The sequence below is a fragment of the Pimephales promelas genome, chromosome 9 (assembly GCF_988280905.1).
Source record: "Pimephales promelas chromosome 9, fPimPro1.hap1.1, whole genome shotgun sequence".
Lineage (NCBI taxonomy): Eukaryota > Metazoa > Chordata > Actinopteri > Cypriniformes > Leuciscidae > Pimephales > Pimephales promelas.
Window position 1 is genome coordinate 38,536,077 of NC_142777.1, and position 16,052 is coordinate 38,552,128.

At 36.7% G+C, this 16,052-nt stretch overlaps 1 protein-coding gene across 1 annotated transcript in view; it reads left to right on the forward strand.

Moving 5' to 3' along the window:
- The first annotated feature begins 608 nt into the window (after positions 1-608).
- The window catches only part of LOC120465401 (protein NSUN7), a 26,993-nt gene continuing 11,549 nt past the window's right edge, over positions 609-16,052 (forward strand). Inside the window, exons 1-5 of the mRNA XM_039655126.2 lie at positions 609-970; positions 1,805-2,127; positions 13,239-13,297; positions 14,707-14,840; positions 15,683-15,835. Coding sequence (XP_039511060.2) covers positions 1,824-2,127; positions 13,239-13,297; positions 14,707-14,840; positions 15,683-15,835 — 650 coding nt within the window. The 5' untranslated portion in view covers positions 609-970; positions 1,805-1,823. The remainder of the gene's footprint in view (positions 971-1,804; positions 2,128-13,238; positions 13,298-14,706; positions 14,841-15,682; positions 15,836-16,052) is intronic.

The following is a 16,052-nucleotide window of genomic DNA, read 5'->3' on the forward strand; positions in this document are numbered from 1 at the left end:
TAAGTAACAAAAAATAATAAAATTTTATTAAATAATAAATTAATATAAACATGTTGATAAAATAAAAAATACGTATATCCAACAGTACAGTACTACGGCAATTAAAGAAAAAAAACGTAGTGATGTACTATAATAGAAAATAAATATTTTACACATTTATAATATAATTTGACATTATACTTGTATTTTTGTTCTATTTCTAACGTCATATCGTAAATCTAATCTGGTCTCTTTCACCCTGCGTGAAATTAACGGCAATTAATTAATGTCAAAAGTCAAAACCATTAATATCAAAACCGAGTACAGATGTTTTGTTATTATTATTATGCATCTGTCTCAGTTGCAGTTCCGGCCGTGTCCGGCAGAGGGCGCCAAATCCTCACAAACACCACTGAACATCTTTATTAACCGTTAACTCTTAAAAACAGAGTAAACGTGCTTGATAAAGTTACTTACACTGGCTTGGCGCTTTCATTTCGATTTATTCATAGTGTGATAGCATATTCTATGTACGTTATTTACTGTTGAATATCGTATGTAACGAGTTATGAGGGTTTTATCTAAATCTTAAGCGGGAAGTAAAATTTAAAGCACACGATATTCAGTGTTTACATGTGATCGCGTATTGGATTAAACGGTCGATTAAATATAAAGTGATTCATAATGGCACAATGAGTAAACCATTAGCCCCTACTGTGCACTTTACACGTAAAAAAAACCCTAGTTTGTTTCGCTTTTGAAATAAGTAACGTTGCCTTTTCCCTCGCCTCATCGTTCCCGCCTTGCGCCTCCCGTCGCCGTGGAGACGGAATCCTGCTTGCGTCATCATCTGACCATAAACGTCCAGTTTCAGACTGTTTATGTTTGGTAAAGTTTCCTCAGATATTCGCAGATTTATTCTTCTGAACACACGCGGACCGAGGAGACTTTCAGAGATTCAAAGATTGTTTTCATAATCACCGAGTTTCGGGTAAGTGTTTTTTGGTCATATTTTGAACATTCCGAAATAACGTTACTCAAACAACATGATCCAGTAACGTTAGTCTAACGTTATAAGACTTATTATATCATAACCGTGTTATTTCATTAAAATATTTCAGTGTTAGTTGTTGAATTAATCATAATCATCATTTAATCAGTGAAAAGTTCGGCTATATTCTTTCTAACAGAAGTTGAGTGTTTTGATTTGTGATTATCACTGTTGTTTATGTATTTAATATCTCTGCTTTAAAAACTTCTTTGTGGGAAATGATTTTTAAATCACTATGGTTATAATATTCTGTCGCATCTGAATGAAATTTGCTTATGTTTTTTGTTTATGTATTTTATATAAATAAATAAATACATAAATAACAAACTACTACATTCGATTGAAATAAATAGATTAAAACGAATACAATTTTATTTAAATAAATAAATGACACATTACATTAGATTAAAATAAATAAAAATAATTTATTCATACAAATACATTCGATAACGGAATAAATACAATTTGATTTACATATAATACATTAAGAAATACTTGATTAAAATAAATAGATTCAAATAAATCAATACATTTTATTTAAAAATAAATACGTAATAAAAACATTATATTTACAATACATTCATAATAAATTAACACTTTAGATTAAAATAGCTTTAAATAAATCAATAAATTACAATTTTATTTTGATTCCATTAGGCTGCTGTATCTGTCTCGCTTCATCATTTTGTCAAATGTTTTGATGGTAAAGTGTGTTTGTGCATCTTTCTTTACAATAAACATGAAATATTCAGAGTCTGGTCTTTGTATTTGTAGTGTTTTGATTGTTGATTGGATGAGGATGGTCAGGAAAGGAGCCTCTGCGCGGCGCTCATTCAAACACGGCTCTCGAACCTCGGGTCGTGTGTCTCTGCTGGATCCGGCCGCTCCAGAACCCGCTCCGCTCAACACCGACTCGTCGGATCCGGACGACCGGGTGTACCTGCACGCGGCGGCCATCTTCCAGAACACACACCTGGAGAGGCCCGCGGCTCAGAGGCTCGTCAGCTTCGGGAAGAGGTCAGAGGTCAGCGTGCCTGAGGTCCGGGGCGAGGCGTCTCAGCGGTTAGCGTTCCAGCTCGCTTTCAACACGCTCAAATGTAAGTGTTCCTCCCACACTGATGAAGAGGAACGGCTCAGGTTATGGCAGCCAATTATATAATTATTATAACCTATTAGTTTCTTACTGAGAAGTTCCAGTAGAAATATCTAAACATTCTTAAAGGGATGGTTCACTCAAAAAATTTTATGATGGTTAGATGCACTTTTATGATGGACAGATGCACTTTTATGATGGACAGATGCACTTTTATGATGGATAGATGCACTTTTATGATGGATAGATGCACTTTTATGATGGATAGATGCACTTTTATGATGGACAGATGCACTTTTATGATGGATAGATGCACTTTTATGATGGATAGATGCACTTTTATGATGGACAGATGCACTTTTATGATGGATAGATGCACTTTTATGATGGACAGATGCACTTTTATGATGGACAGATGCACTTTTATGATGGATAGATGCACTTTTATGATGGACAGATGCACTTTTATGATGGACAGATGCACTTTTATGATGGATAGATGCACTTTTATGATGGACAGATGCACTTTTATGATGGACAGATGCACTTTTATGATGTACAGATGCACTTTTATGATGGATAGATGCTCTTTTATGATGAATAGATGCACTTTTATGATGGATAGATGCACTTTTATGATGGACAGATGCACTTTTATGATGGATAGATGCACTTTTATGATGGATAGATGCACTTTTATGATGGATAGATGCACTTTTATGATGGACAGATGCACTTTTATGATGGACAGATGCACTTTTATGATGGACAGATGCACTTTTATGATGGATAGATGCACTTTTATGATGGACAGATGCACTTTTATGATGAACAGATGCACTTTTATGATGGACGGATGCACTTTTATGATGGACAGATGCACTTTTATGATGGATAGATGCACTTTTATGATGGACAGATGCACTTTTATGATGGACAGATGCACTTTTATGATGGACAGATGCACTTTTATGATGGACAGATGCACTTTTATGATGGATAGATGCACTTTTATGATGGACAGATGCACTTTTATGATGGACAGATGCACTTTTATGATGGACAGATGCACTTTTATGATGGATAGATGCTCTTTTATGATGAATAGATGCACTTTTATGATGGATAGATGCACTTTTATGATGGACAGATGCACTTTTATGATGGATAGATGCACTTTTATGATGGATAGATGCACTTTTATGATGGATAGATGCACTTTTATGATGGACAGATGCACTTTTATGATGGATAGATGCACTTTTATGATGGACAGATGCACTTTTATGATGGACAGATGCACTTTTATGATGGACAGATGCACTTTTATGATGGATAGATGCACTTTTATGATGGACAGATGCACTTTTATGATGAACAGATGCACTTTTATGATGGACGGATGCACTTTTATGATGGACAGATGCACTTTTATGATGGATAGATGCACTTTTATGATGAATAGATGCACTTTTATGATGAGTATGCACTTTTATGATGGACAGATGCACTTTTATGATGGACAGATGCACTTTTATGATGGACAGATGCACGTTTATGATGGATAGATGCACTTTTAACCCTTTGCACTTAATGCACTCACTCACTCACTCACTCACTCACACACACACACACACGCAGTGAAAGGGCGTCTGCCGGACGATGTAATGAGATTCACGTTGGATGTGTCAGGAGTGAGGATTGATTTCTCTGAGTGAGTGAATGACTTTGTGTGTGTTTGTGTGTGTGTGTGTGTGTGTGTGTGTGTGTGAGAGAGAGAGTGTGTGTCAGTGAAGAACATGTAGAGCCGGTGGTCTGACAGGCATTATCCATCATCAGTGTCCGAGTGTGGATTTACACTAATCCTACATTTCCCAGAATGCCTCTCTGCTGTCATTGGCAGGTTTGACAGCTCATCAGTATTCATTAGGCAGAATTAGGAGTTAAGACATGATCACACAAACGTCTTTACATGCACCCTAATTAGAGACGGTAACGAGATGCAGGCGCTCGTGGTGGAGCTGAATGTTAATCTCAAACGCTCAATCAATACAAACACACTCTCTGCAAAATATATCAGATCCTGATCTTGTGTGTCTGAGGGACATGTTCATGAGACGTTCAATAAATAAACTAGAATAATTATGAGTTTATTGTACAATACGTTTATAAAATACAATTATTAGTATTATTACCTGTAAAATAAATTAAATTAAATATAATATTAAGAAATATATTACTATTTTAATACTGTTATATTGTAATAATTATTATTAATAATAATAATTTCATTAATATAGTACAGTTGTAAAGTTAAATTATTGTAATATTGTTATTAAATAAAATATATTACAATTAAAATACTGTTATTTTACTATAGAATTATTTAAATAATTAAATAAAAGAAATAAATTAATAAAATGAATACAATTATTAAACATAACATTTTAAAAAGCATTACTAATTTAATATAGTTATAGTGCAATAATTATTATTATTTAATAATAGTTGTATTAGTAGAATTGTAAAGTAAAATTACTAGAAATATATTACAATTGTAATACTGTTCTACTGTAAAAAATATATAATAATAATTGTATTTTGTATTAAAAAATATTATTATTAACATAAAATATTATAATTATTCTTAATTTACTTAATATTTTCATGTAATAATAATACTAAAATCATCATTATACACTGAACAAAATGAATAACGCAACACTTTTATTTTTGCCCCATTTCTCATGAGCTGAACTCATAGATCGAAGACTTTCTATGTACACAAAAAGCCTATTTCTCAAATATTGTTCACAAATCTGTGTTAGTGAGCACTTCTCCTTTGCCGAGATCATCCATCCCCCTCACGTATCAAGATGCCGATCAGATTGTTGCACAGGTGTGCCTTAGGCTGTCCACAATTAAAGGCCACTCGAAAATGTGCATCTTCAATCTTTGAGTTCGGCTCGTGAGAAATGAGGGTAAAAACAAAAGTGTTGCGTTTTTAATTTTGTTCAGTGTGGTTATTATAGCGTCTCTGGAGAAAGCAGTGACGTCATCGTCCAGCTCGGTTTAGGTCTCAGACAATATCAATAATATTGTTGTATATTAAATGTTAAATGCCCCCAACCTAAGCAACTGGCAAGAACCCAAACTCCATACACTCTCTGGGTGTGTGTGAGGGATATACTCAATAATGTCATTAATGGATATATACACTTTTATGATGGATAGATGCACTTTTATGATGGATAGATGCACTTTTATGATGGACAGATGCACTTTTATGATGGACAGATGCACTTTTATGATGGACAGATACACTTTTATGATGGACAGATACACTTATGATGGACGGATGCACTTTTATGATGGATAGATGCTCTTTTATGATGGACAGATGCACTTTTATGATGGATAGATGCACTTTTATGATGGACAGATACACTTTTATGATGGACAGATGCACTTTTATGATGGACAGATGCACTTTTATGATGGACAGATGCACTTTTATGATGGACAGATGCACTTTTATGATGGATAGATGCACTTTTATGATGGACAGATGCACTTTTATGATGGATAGATGCACTTTTATGATGGACAGATGCTCTTTTATGATGGACAGATGCTCTTTTATGATGGACAGATGCACTTTTATGATGGACAGATGCACTTTTATGATGGACAGATGCACTTTTATGATGGACAGATGCACTTTTATGATGGACAGATGCACTTTTATGATGAACAGATGCACTTTTATGATGGACAGATGCACTTTTATGATGGACAGATGCACTTTTATGATGGACAGATACACTTTTATGATGGACAGATGCACTTTTATGATGGATAGATGCACTTTTATGATGAATAGATGCACTTTTATAATGGATAGATGCACTTTTATGATGGACAGATGCTCTTATATGATGGATAGATGCACTTTTATGATGGACAGATACACTTTTATGATGGACAGATGCACTTTTATGATGGATAGATGCACTTTTATGATGAATAGATGCACTTTTATAATGGATAGATGCACTTTTATGATGGATAGATGCACTTTTATGATGAACAGATGCACTTTTATGATGAACAGATGCACTTTTATGATGGATAGATGCACTTTTATGATGGACAGATGCACTTTTATGATGGACAGATGCACTTTTATGATGGACAGATACACTTTTATGATGGACAGATACACTTTTATGATGGACAGATGCACTTTTATGATGGACAGATACACTTTTATGATGGACAGATACACTTTTATGATGGAAAGATGCACTTTTATGATGGATAGATGTACTTTTATGATGGACAGATGCACTTTTATGATGGATAGATGCACTTTTATCAGAGGTGGGGACAAGTCACACATGGTCAAGTCCAAGCAAGTCTCAAGTCTTAACCATCAAGTCTCGAGTCAAGTCTCAAGTCGCAGTTCAGATAAATCAAGCAAGTCAAGTCAAGTCAAGGGTTCACCCTAAGCAAGTCAAGTCAAGTCCTGATAAGTTTCAAGTAAAGTCAAGTCACACTACTAAAATAAATAGAGGTAAATTTTTTCGATACATATTTATTTTTGCACAGAAAAGATGAACTTTTATACATATATTATGTATCTTACATTTGCTATATTAATCATATGCATATCTGTGCTACATTAATATCTGAAAATAAAATAAAATTGTGTTGTTTACACAGTCTAAGATGTATCGATTCTAAGATGTATAATCCAATCTGTCTAATTCAATTTAATTGAAACGGTCTAAAATGTATGAAATCTAAAATGTAATATCTTATATAAATGTAAAATATAAAATGTATGAAATGTATGAGAATATAAAATGCCATTTTTTTTAAATTCAGTAGTTTTTCTTATCATAGCCAACAAATGTCTTCGGAAACTCCTTTTCCTCGATTTACTGAAACCTATATGTAAAACGCATTTGCAGCTGCACAGCCGTGTATATATCTATGCTGCATATACAGACATCCCAACCTACAAGAATTCATTTCAGGGAGGTATATCTCAATGAATGTAATGTTAGGGGAGGGGGGGTAATATATGTTATATTAACATATTTAAAATATGTTTAAAATAAATATAAAATAAAAATGGTAATATGTTATATTAACATATTTTATATTTAATAAATATTACATATTAAATAATATTATGTATATTATATAGGCTATTAAATTTACATAAATATTAACAAATGATTGTTTTAATTATGGAATTCTCCATAATTAACTCCTAAACTTCAGTAGAGAACAATTCTTTGTAAGGAAGGAGGGGTTTCTTTATTGTACATTTATTTGCATGTAGTAGCCTATGTAGCATATGGTTTGCGTTGCTTTAAATTGGTCAGTACAGCGCTGACTATTGAGTGTCGCTAGGAAACACGTCCGCGCTGCGCTGACGAATCGGCTGCGCGGCTCGGATCATTGAACCGTGCAGATGACATGTCTGCGCGGCACGAGCTCTGTAAAGCCCCGCTGTCTCGTCCCACTTTTGGTTTGTTTGGCTTCCCATATCTCTGCCGTGCACACGCCGCACGCTATGTATGTTATACGCGCAGTATCTCGCTCTAGATTCCGGGAGATTTTAACTCATTTGCGGGCATCAGGGAGACGCTATCAATATGCGTGAGACTCCCGGAACTTCCATTTGGCGCGGTTTGAATTGAGCAGCGTAAAGGCACAGATGCCGATATATTGATGCTGACGTCATAATATATATTTTAATTAACTGTATTGCTGTTTGTTTATTATATGTTCAAGTCATTGTCGAGTCTTCCACTTCAAGTCAAGTCAAGTCTCAAGTAACTTGTTCTCAAGTCAAAGTCAAGTCAAGTCATTTTTGTACTTTAATCAAGCAAGTCACAAGTCCTGAAAATTGTGACTCGAGTCAGACTCGAGTCAAGTCATGTGACTCGAGTCCCCCACCTCTGACTTTTATGATGGATAGATGCACTTTTATGATGGATAGATGCACTTTTATGATGGACAGATGCACTTTTATGATGGACAGATGCACTTTTATGATGGACAGATGCACTTTTATGATGGACAGATGCACTTTTATGATGGATAGATGCACTTTTATGATGGACAGATGCACTTTTATGATGGAAAGATGCACTTTTATGATGGATAGATGCACTTTTATGATGGATAGATGTACTTTTATGATGGACAGATGCACTTTTATGATGGAAAGATGCACTTTTATGATGGACAGATGCTCTTTTATGATGGATAGATGCACTTTTATGATGGACAGATGCTCTTTTATGATGGACAGATGCTCTTTTATGATGGATAGATGCACTTTTATGATGGATAGATGCACTTTTATGATGAACAGATGCACTTTTATGATGGATAGATGCACTTTTATGATGGACAGATGCACTTTTATGATGGATAGATGCACTTTTATGATGGACAGATGCACTTTTATGATGGACAGATACACTTTTATGATGGACAGATGCACTTTTATGATGGATAGATGCACTTATACTGATATACTCAATAATGTCAAATCGCACAGCGTTAAAACAACCATCACGGTGTATAGCGCCGCACACCCCTAACGCTGTGTAATACTGCAGAGATGCTCCAGTAAGAGACGAGGTCCCGCTGAGGATGAAGCTGGTGAATATCTATAGATGAGGCTGTTTTGGTTTGGCGAGCGTGTTTCACATGAGGTCGATCACCTGAGAAAAGCTGCTTTAATCTGTCCTAACTCCACGCTGCACGATCAATACACACACAAACGTGACTCACATACAGTCACAGCTGGACACACACCATCAGGAGATGATCTTTATAAAGTACTTTACTGTTGTGCATTACATTTGCCCCCTCAGTGCTTTTTAAAATATCTGCGCGTCGGACTGATAAACGGCGGTTTAATCGATGCAAGACTGAAAAGATCAGGGCGGAACAAAAAACTTGATGGGTTTTCTGAATTTAATGTGAGATTTAATGCGTAAATTAGATTTAATGTGAGATTTAATGTGTAATTTAATGTGTATAATGTGGTCTGTGTCTGTAGCTCTGGTTCGATTCTCTCCCTCTCTCTCTCTCTCTCTCTCTCTCTGTCTGGAGATCAAATCCATAAGATGCAAATGAAGCCGGCTGTGGGAATAAAGGGCAAGGGCTTGATTGGTCAGGTGACCTTACGGGCGCCGAGATCACGTTCACTTAGTGGCGACTGCAGATTTTTCTCCCATGATTCCCCGCGGCTTCATCAGTTTTCATCAGGTTTCCGAGTGCAGGGACACGAGCGGAGGAGATTGGCTCGGGGTTTCTGGGATTGTTGCAGTTCACTGGAGGAGATAAAGGCTTTAGTCCACGGGGTTCACAGTGATCCTGTCCTTGAGTACGGCAAACATCAGGAGAGCGTGTAACTCATGCAAACGGCCTGATTAAAACTCTGGGCCAGAACGAGTCGTTTCTCACCCCTGACAGATAGACGGTGTGTTTTTGTGTGTGTGTATACATGCTTGCAGTGTGTGTGTCGCATCTAACAGATAAAGAAGAGAGATGGAGCTTCTTCTGTTGTGTTCATGTCTTTGCCCCTTTGATTTGCTGGTGCTTTCTCTGCGGTCGTCCATCACTGGACGCTCTCTGTCGTATGACTCCGCCCATGTGCATTACATCATCGCTTCTGCTTCATGACTCCGCCCAGAGCGATGATGACACTGATCCGGCATCGTTCATGAGTCTTGGTTTTCAATCGAACCCCCGAATATGATCATAATCATGCGAGGGACGCCCATCCTAAACTTTAAAAGGCATCTATATCATTTTTTGTAAAAAAGACAATTTATATGTGTAAAATATTATTTGGAAAGTATTTAGCTTCTATAAAGTTGCATTATTATGCTATATTTATTTTTAATATATTTGGTTTATTTAATGTAATATTTATGTATTTATTATTTTGCTCATTTATTCATTTTAATTTATTCATTTTAATTTCAATGTTTATTTATTACTTATTTATTTGTAATATCTTCTTATTTACTTATTTATGTTAATGTAATTATTTATTTATATATTTGTTTTAACGTAATTCCTCTTTATTACTTGTTTTTATAAAAGTATGATTATCTTTATTTTTACTTTTTACACAATTTTATTTATTTATTTTTGATTATTGTAAATTTTTTGAGATTTACTTTATATTTAAATTTTATTTATGTATTACTTGCTTTTGACTATTTATTTTAATTTATATTAATATAATATTAACTTATTTATTAGAATCTAATATTTGCTTTTTTATTTATTTACTTATCTATTTTTTTATTATTTATTTTTTGTTTGTTTTAATCTAATTTGATTATTTATTTTTTATTTATTTTAATCTGATATTTATTACTTATTTATTTACTCTTTTATTAATTTAATCTGTTTTTAATTATTCCTTTTATAATATATTTTTTAAATTTAATCATTAATTAACTTTTTTATCTAAGGATTTACTTACATCTAATTATTATTATTATTATTATTATTATTATTTTTCCCATCATTCCTGTAATCATTTTGAGGGAATTTCACTCCCTTCCCCCTTTGATTCCATAGTGATGACATCACGACTCCGCCCACAGTCCTGACATCATCGCTCCTCCTTCTTTAAAGCAGCATTAATAAGCGAGCCGGCATGATCTCGGATGAGCCGTTCGGTGTTCCTCCTCCTCCTGGAGTTGCAGAGCACGAGTGAGGCCGGAGATTTACTCCGTCAGGCGTTTCTCCAGATATTTATTCACATTTAGATTAGATTTAGATTTATTCTCCCTCAGAGGAGCGGTGTGAGTGTGATCTATGTGATGATGGTTTTTATCACTCTCTCCAGATTCTTCATCCTTCCCAGAAAGCAATTCTGCGTTTAAAAGACGTCTAATTGCCGCCCGAACTGAGATAAGGCAAAGTTTGGGCTGTCAGTGAACATATAACAGATGTCTAAAACATCGCCTATTCGCCTAGTCATCAAAAATAAACCAAACTAATGTAATCACTGTTTGCTTCGCTCACATGATGGAGTCATTAAACGACATGTAACCAAACTGAGGGTTATTGTTGAAGGCTCTTCCACCAGCTGTGCTCTGATTGGCCGGCAACGGAGCGGTGGCCACGCCCACATGCAGTGCTGACGCCTCATTAATGGATGATAAGGCCGTTTGTCTCCGATGTTCATTTGCAATGTTTGAACACAATTAATTGTGTAACGAGTCAAGGATCGGAAGGTTAATGACTGAAGCAACACGAGACATAAGTCAGAGAGATTTCCCCATGTATTAACACCCCGTGTGTGTGAGAGAGAGAGAGAGAGAGAGAGAGAGAGAGAGAGAGAGAGAGAGAAAGATTCTTCTCTGCGAATTGATGATCATGTTTGTTGATATTGGCCACACACACACACACACACACAATGTTCTCCTGTCAGGGCGGATGAATGATGTTTGTAGTTGTCATGGAAACAACTGATTGGCAGAGGCGGAGATCACACCTGTCAATCAAGATAACGCCTTATCTTCACTCACACACACATCATGTACAAGATTCCCGCGAGAGGCTTCAGGAGATTCTGTTCCCGCGGAAGAAAATCACAAATCCCTGATTTCCCTTTTACACTCTCTCTCTCTCTCTCTCTCTCTCTCTCTCTCTCTCTCTCTCTCTCTCTCTCTCTCTCTCTCTCTCTCTCTCCGCTCTGGAAGACAGATGTGTTCTTTATGATATGTAATTTCAAGCTCTATTCTCCAGAGAAATGAAATAAACCTGAATCCGGTTCTCTATTTTTACCCACTCAGGGAAAATGCGCTATAAAGTGTATTTTCGATTAAACGGCCGGAATCAGTTTTGCTGAATTATGATTGGTGTTGAAATGTTTTCTGTTTAAATGAATAATTTTCTCTCATGTTGTGTCCAAGCTTCGGGCTCTCAGTAATTACAGTCTTGCAGTCGTCTGAACTGCTGTTATGATATTAAAGGAGTAGTTCACTTTTGAAAAAACTTCTGCTGATAATTTACTCGCCCCCGTGTCATCCAAGATGTCCATGTCTTTCTTTCCTCAGTCGAAAAGAAATGAAGGTTTTTGATGAAAACATTCCAGGATTTTCTCCATATAATGGACTTCAATGGGGTCCAAACGGTTCAAGGTCCAAATGAGAGTTTCAGTGCAAACTGTTCAAATGTCTTTAAACGACATCAGACGATGAATAAGGGTCTTATCATGCGAAACGATCGGCTTATTTCAAAACTTATTCCAAAAATGTAACTTTTCTAAGGACAAATGCTAGCCTTGCTCTATTCTGTGAGGCGCGTTTGTAACGTCACGTAATACGTAATTACGTTCAAAAGGTCACGGGCGACGTAGCCGGAAGTACAGAATCAAAATCGTCCGACATCGTTGTTTTACCTTTTAATTCCTTTTTTGTAAACGGCGTTTGAGTTAGTTTGCACGTTCAACCTATGCGTTCAACTTGTAAACACTGACTCTGTACTTTCGGCTACGTCGCCCGTGACCTTTTGAACGTAATTACGTATTACGTGACGTCACAAACGCGCCTCACAGAATAGAGCAAGGCTAGCATTTGTCCTTAGAAAAGTTACATTTTTGGAATAAGCTTTGAAATAAGCGATCGTTTCGCATGATAAGACCCTTATTCATCGTCTGATGTCGTTTAAAGCCCTTTGAACAGTTTGCACTGAAACTCTCATTTGGACCTTGAACCGTTTGGACCCCATTGAAGTCCATTATATGGAGAAAATCCTGTAATGTTTTCATCAAAAACCTTCATTTCTTTTCGACTAAAGAAAGAAAGACATGGACATCTTGGATGACATGGGGGTGAGTAAATTATCAGCAAAAGTTTTTTCAAAAGTGAACTACTCCTTTAATACTGTGTTTGGTCTGAACTCTCTGAGGTTTGAGTCACGTGTGTGTGTAGTGCTGTGATTCAGTGTGTGTTTTCTCTTAATATTTTGTTCACCTGTGATCTAAAACGTGATCTGGTCAGTGTGTGTTATTTTCCGTGTGTATTTGAACACGTTTATTTGATCTCGTTTCTGTAGATCAGGAGCTTTTGGAGGACGTCTTGATTGACAGCGGCTTCTGTGCCTCACAGCCAATGGTGAGTGGAGGGCGGGACTCTGTGTGTGTGTGAGAGTGTGTATTTGTGAGTGTGTGATCTAGTGTGTGTGTGTGTGTGTGAGGTCATTTCTGTCTGTATGACTTTCTAATGAAACAGAAAGTCCATAAATGACTAAAAACTCCCAGAATACACTGCATGTGGTAAATGTGACTACTGATGGTCGTGGTGCAAACACACTCACAAATGCATTTACACACACTCTCACACACACACACACACACACTGGAGGCTGAAATACAGCCGCTGTAAAGGATGAATCGTTTTGTCCGCTGCTGGTTTGGCAGGTCGTTTCTCTGAATCTTAAGAGAGACTATAAACTCTGAACACAAAGAAGCTCAAACACACACACACACACACACACACACACACACACACACACACAATGACCTCTAACGAGCTGACGCTGCTATTAATCAGCACATTAACACACACACATGCTCTTTCAAAGCTCCGTTTCTTTAAGTTTCATCTATATCAGATATTAGTTGTCATCTATAAGAGAATATGAATAATTGCTTTTAATAATGTTCCCGCCTTACATTCTGTAATAAAGAATCATATGCGCAACCATATGTGTTCAAAAAGTGCAGTTTGAACGTCTTACACTAGCGATCCTCTGGGTTTAGAAACACTGGAAGTCGAGTTTAAAGTAGAGTATGGAGATATACTCAGTCAATGAGTTTATATTGAGACAAAGATAAAAAGATTGCATCTGATAACATTAGTTAACATTGAAAATACTTCTAAAGCATTTATTAATCTTAGTTATTTTCAACATTTACTAATATGTAAATAAAATCAAACGTTGTATCTGTTAATGATATTTAACTGACATGAACTTCAGCAGTAACTATGAACAGATGGATCGTTGTAAAACAGTATTTATGTTGTATTTACTCCAGTTGTTCTGTAATGGGCCTGAGCCCATCACACACACACACACACACACACACACACACACACACAAGGAATCTCCCGGGTCTGAGTCTGACCTTCACAGAGGACAAACACAGGGAGCCGGGAATAACAGAAGCTGCTGATGATCAGGACACACACACACACACACACTCGCTGGAGCGCTCTGGGATGATTTTGAACCCGAGTTCGTGAGTTGGGCGTGTCATGAACTGGAGACCTGAGAGCGCTTGATCATGTGACTGACCCGTGATTGGTCTCCATCACCTCGTCTGCTCGTTACAGGAGGAACAGCCTGTGTTTGAATACAATTTAGTAATAGCGCAGTCAATGTTTATATTGTTGTCAACGAATAGGACGCTAAAAATCACACACACTCACTCACACAGACACCACCCTACACACTCACTCACTTAAACACACACACATTTGCTGTCTAAAGGTATATAAAGTGTAAGTCTCTCTGTCTGCAGCCTGATGGGGGCATGAGTCTGGTGGCCGTTTTGCTCACTGACCTACTGGACAGGAAGTTCCTCCCACGCTTGCAACCGGCCAATCAGGAGCAAGAAGAGGAGGCTGTCAGAGAGGTGGAGGCGTGTCTGCTCAGGTGGGTCAGAGGTCAAGTGCTAATCTGCTGGCGTCTCTGTCTGTGTAACCCTGGTGCTCTTCGCTCATTTTCGCCAATATTTTTACGTATTATTATTATTTTTTTACTTCATTGCGATGATACGAAACTTGGTGAAGGTTTTGGCACTTGCTGTGTGAACACAGAATAAATCATGGATATGATGTGAACAGGTTTAATTGTCCTGTAAAAATAGTCATACTTTTGCTCCTCGCGGTCGGAAATGACGCATTAGAAATGAATGTAGTTTCCTCTAGTGGAAGCGTTCGGAACTGCAGCCGAACACACTCGCACCGAACGCTCATTTACAGAGAGATCAGCTCACATGTGGAACACACACTTGTTTTGATTTATGGATTTGATTTTCTTGCAGTTTTAGAATAGAATAGGTTTTTGAAAATATAGATTTCATTAAAAATTTTAAATAGTATGATTGTGCATTTTCCCCAACATTAAACTTAAAATTCTGTAACTTTACGTTCACTTTTTAAAATTGTTTTCACTTCAGCAATAATCTGCCGAGTGTCTTTAAAAAGAGTCTGTGCTTTAAAGCTTTAATATATTACCACAGTTTAAGTTGAAAATAGAATTTTCAGGTCTATGCGCAAAACGTGAATAAATGGATTATAAAAACAGCGTAAATATAATGTATTACCATAGAATCCCCTAAAATTACAAAATATTAAATAACAAAACATTGAAACGAAAAAGAAAAAAATATGTAATATGTAATTTTTGACTGTGATTTTTGATTACACATTAGCATGTTTCAGAATAGCGTGTGTTGTGTGTGTAAAGTGTTTGTTGTTATGTTTGAGTGACAGGTTCAGGACTAAACTCGTGGCGTCTTTGGCTCGGTGTCGGATCAAGCACGACCTACTGACCCTGGAGAACATCTTACCGGAGAAGATCCGGCACAGGCAGGAGAGAGCGAGAGAGCTGCCGCTGTACGCCTGGATCAACACACTCCGCAGCAGGTGCGCAGACTCACATACTCACTACAGACGACGCTTTAAACAACAACGCTTCGAACTACGGCACTTTGAACGACGACGCTTTGAAGGACAACGCTTTGAACGACAGCGCTTCGAAACGACGGCGCTTTGAACGCGGAGCTTTGAACGAGGACGTTTTGAATGACACTCTGAATGAAGACGGTTTGAACGACACCGTTTTGAACGAGGACGTTTTGAA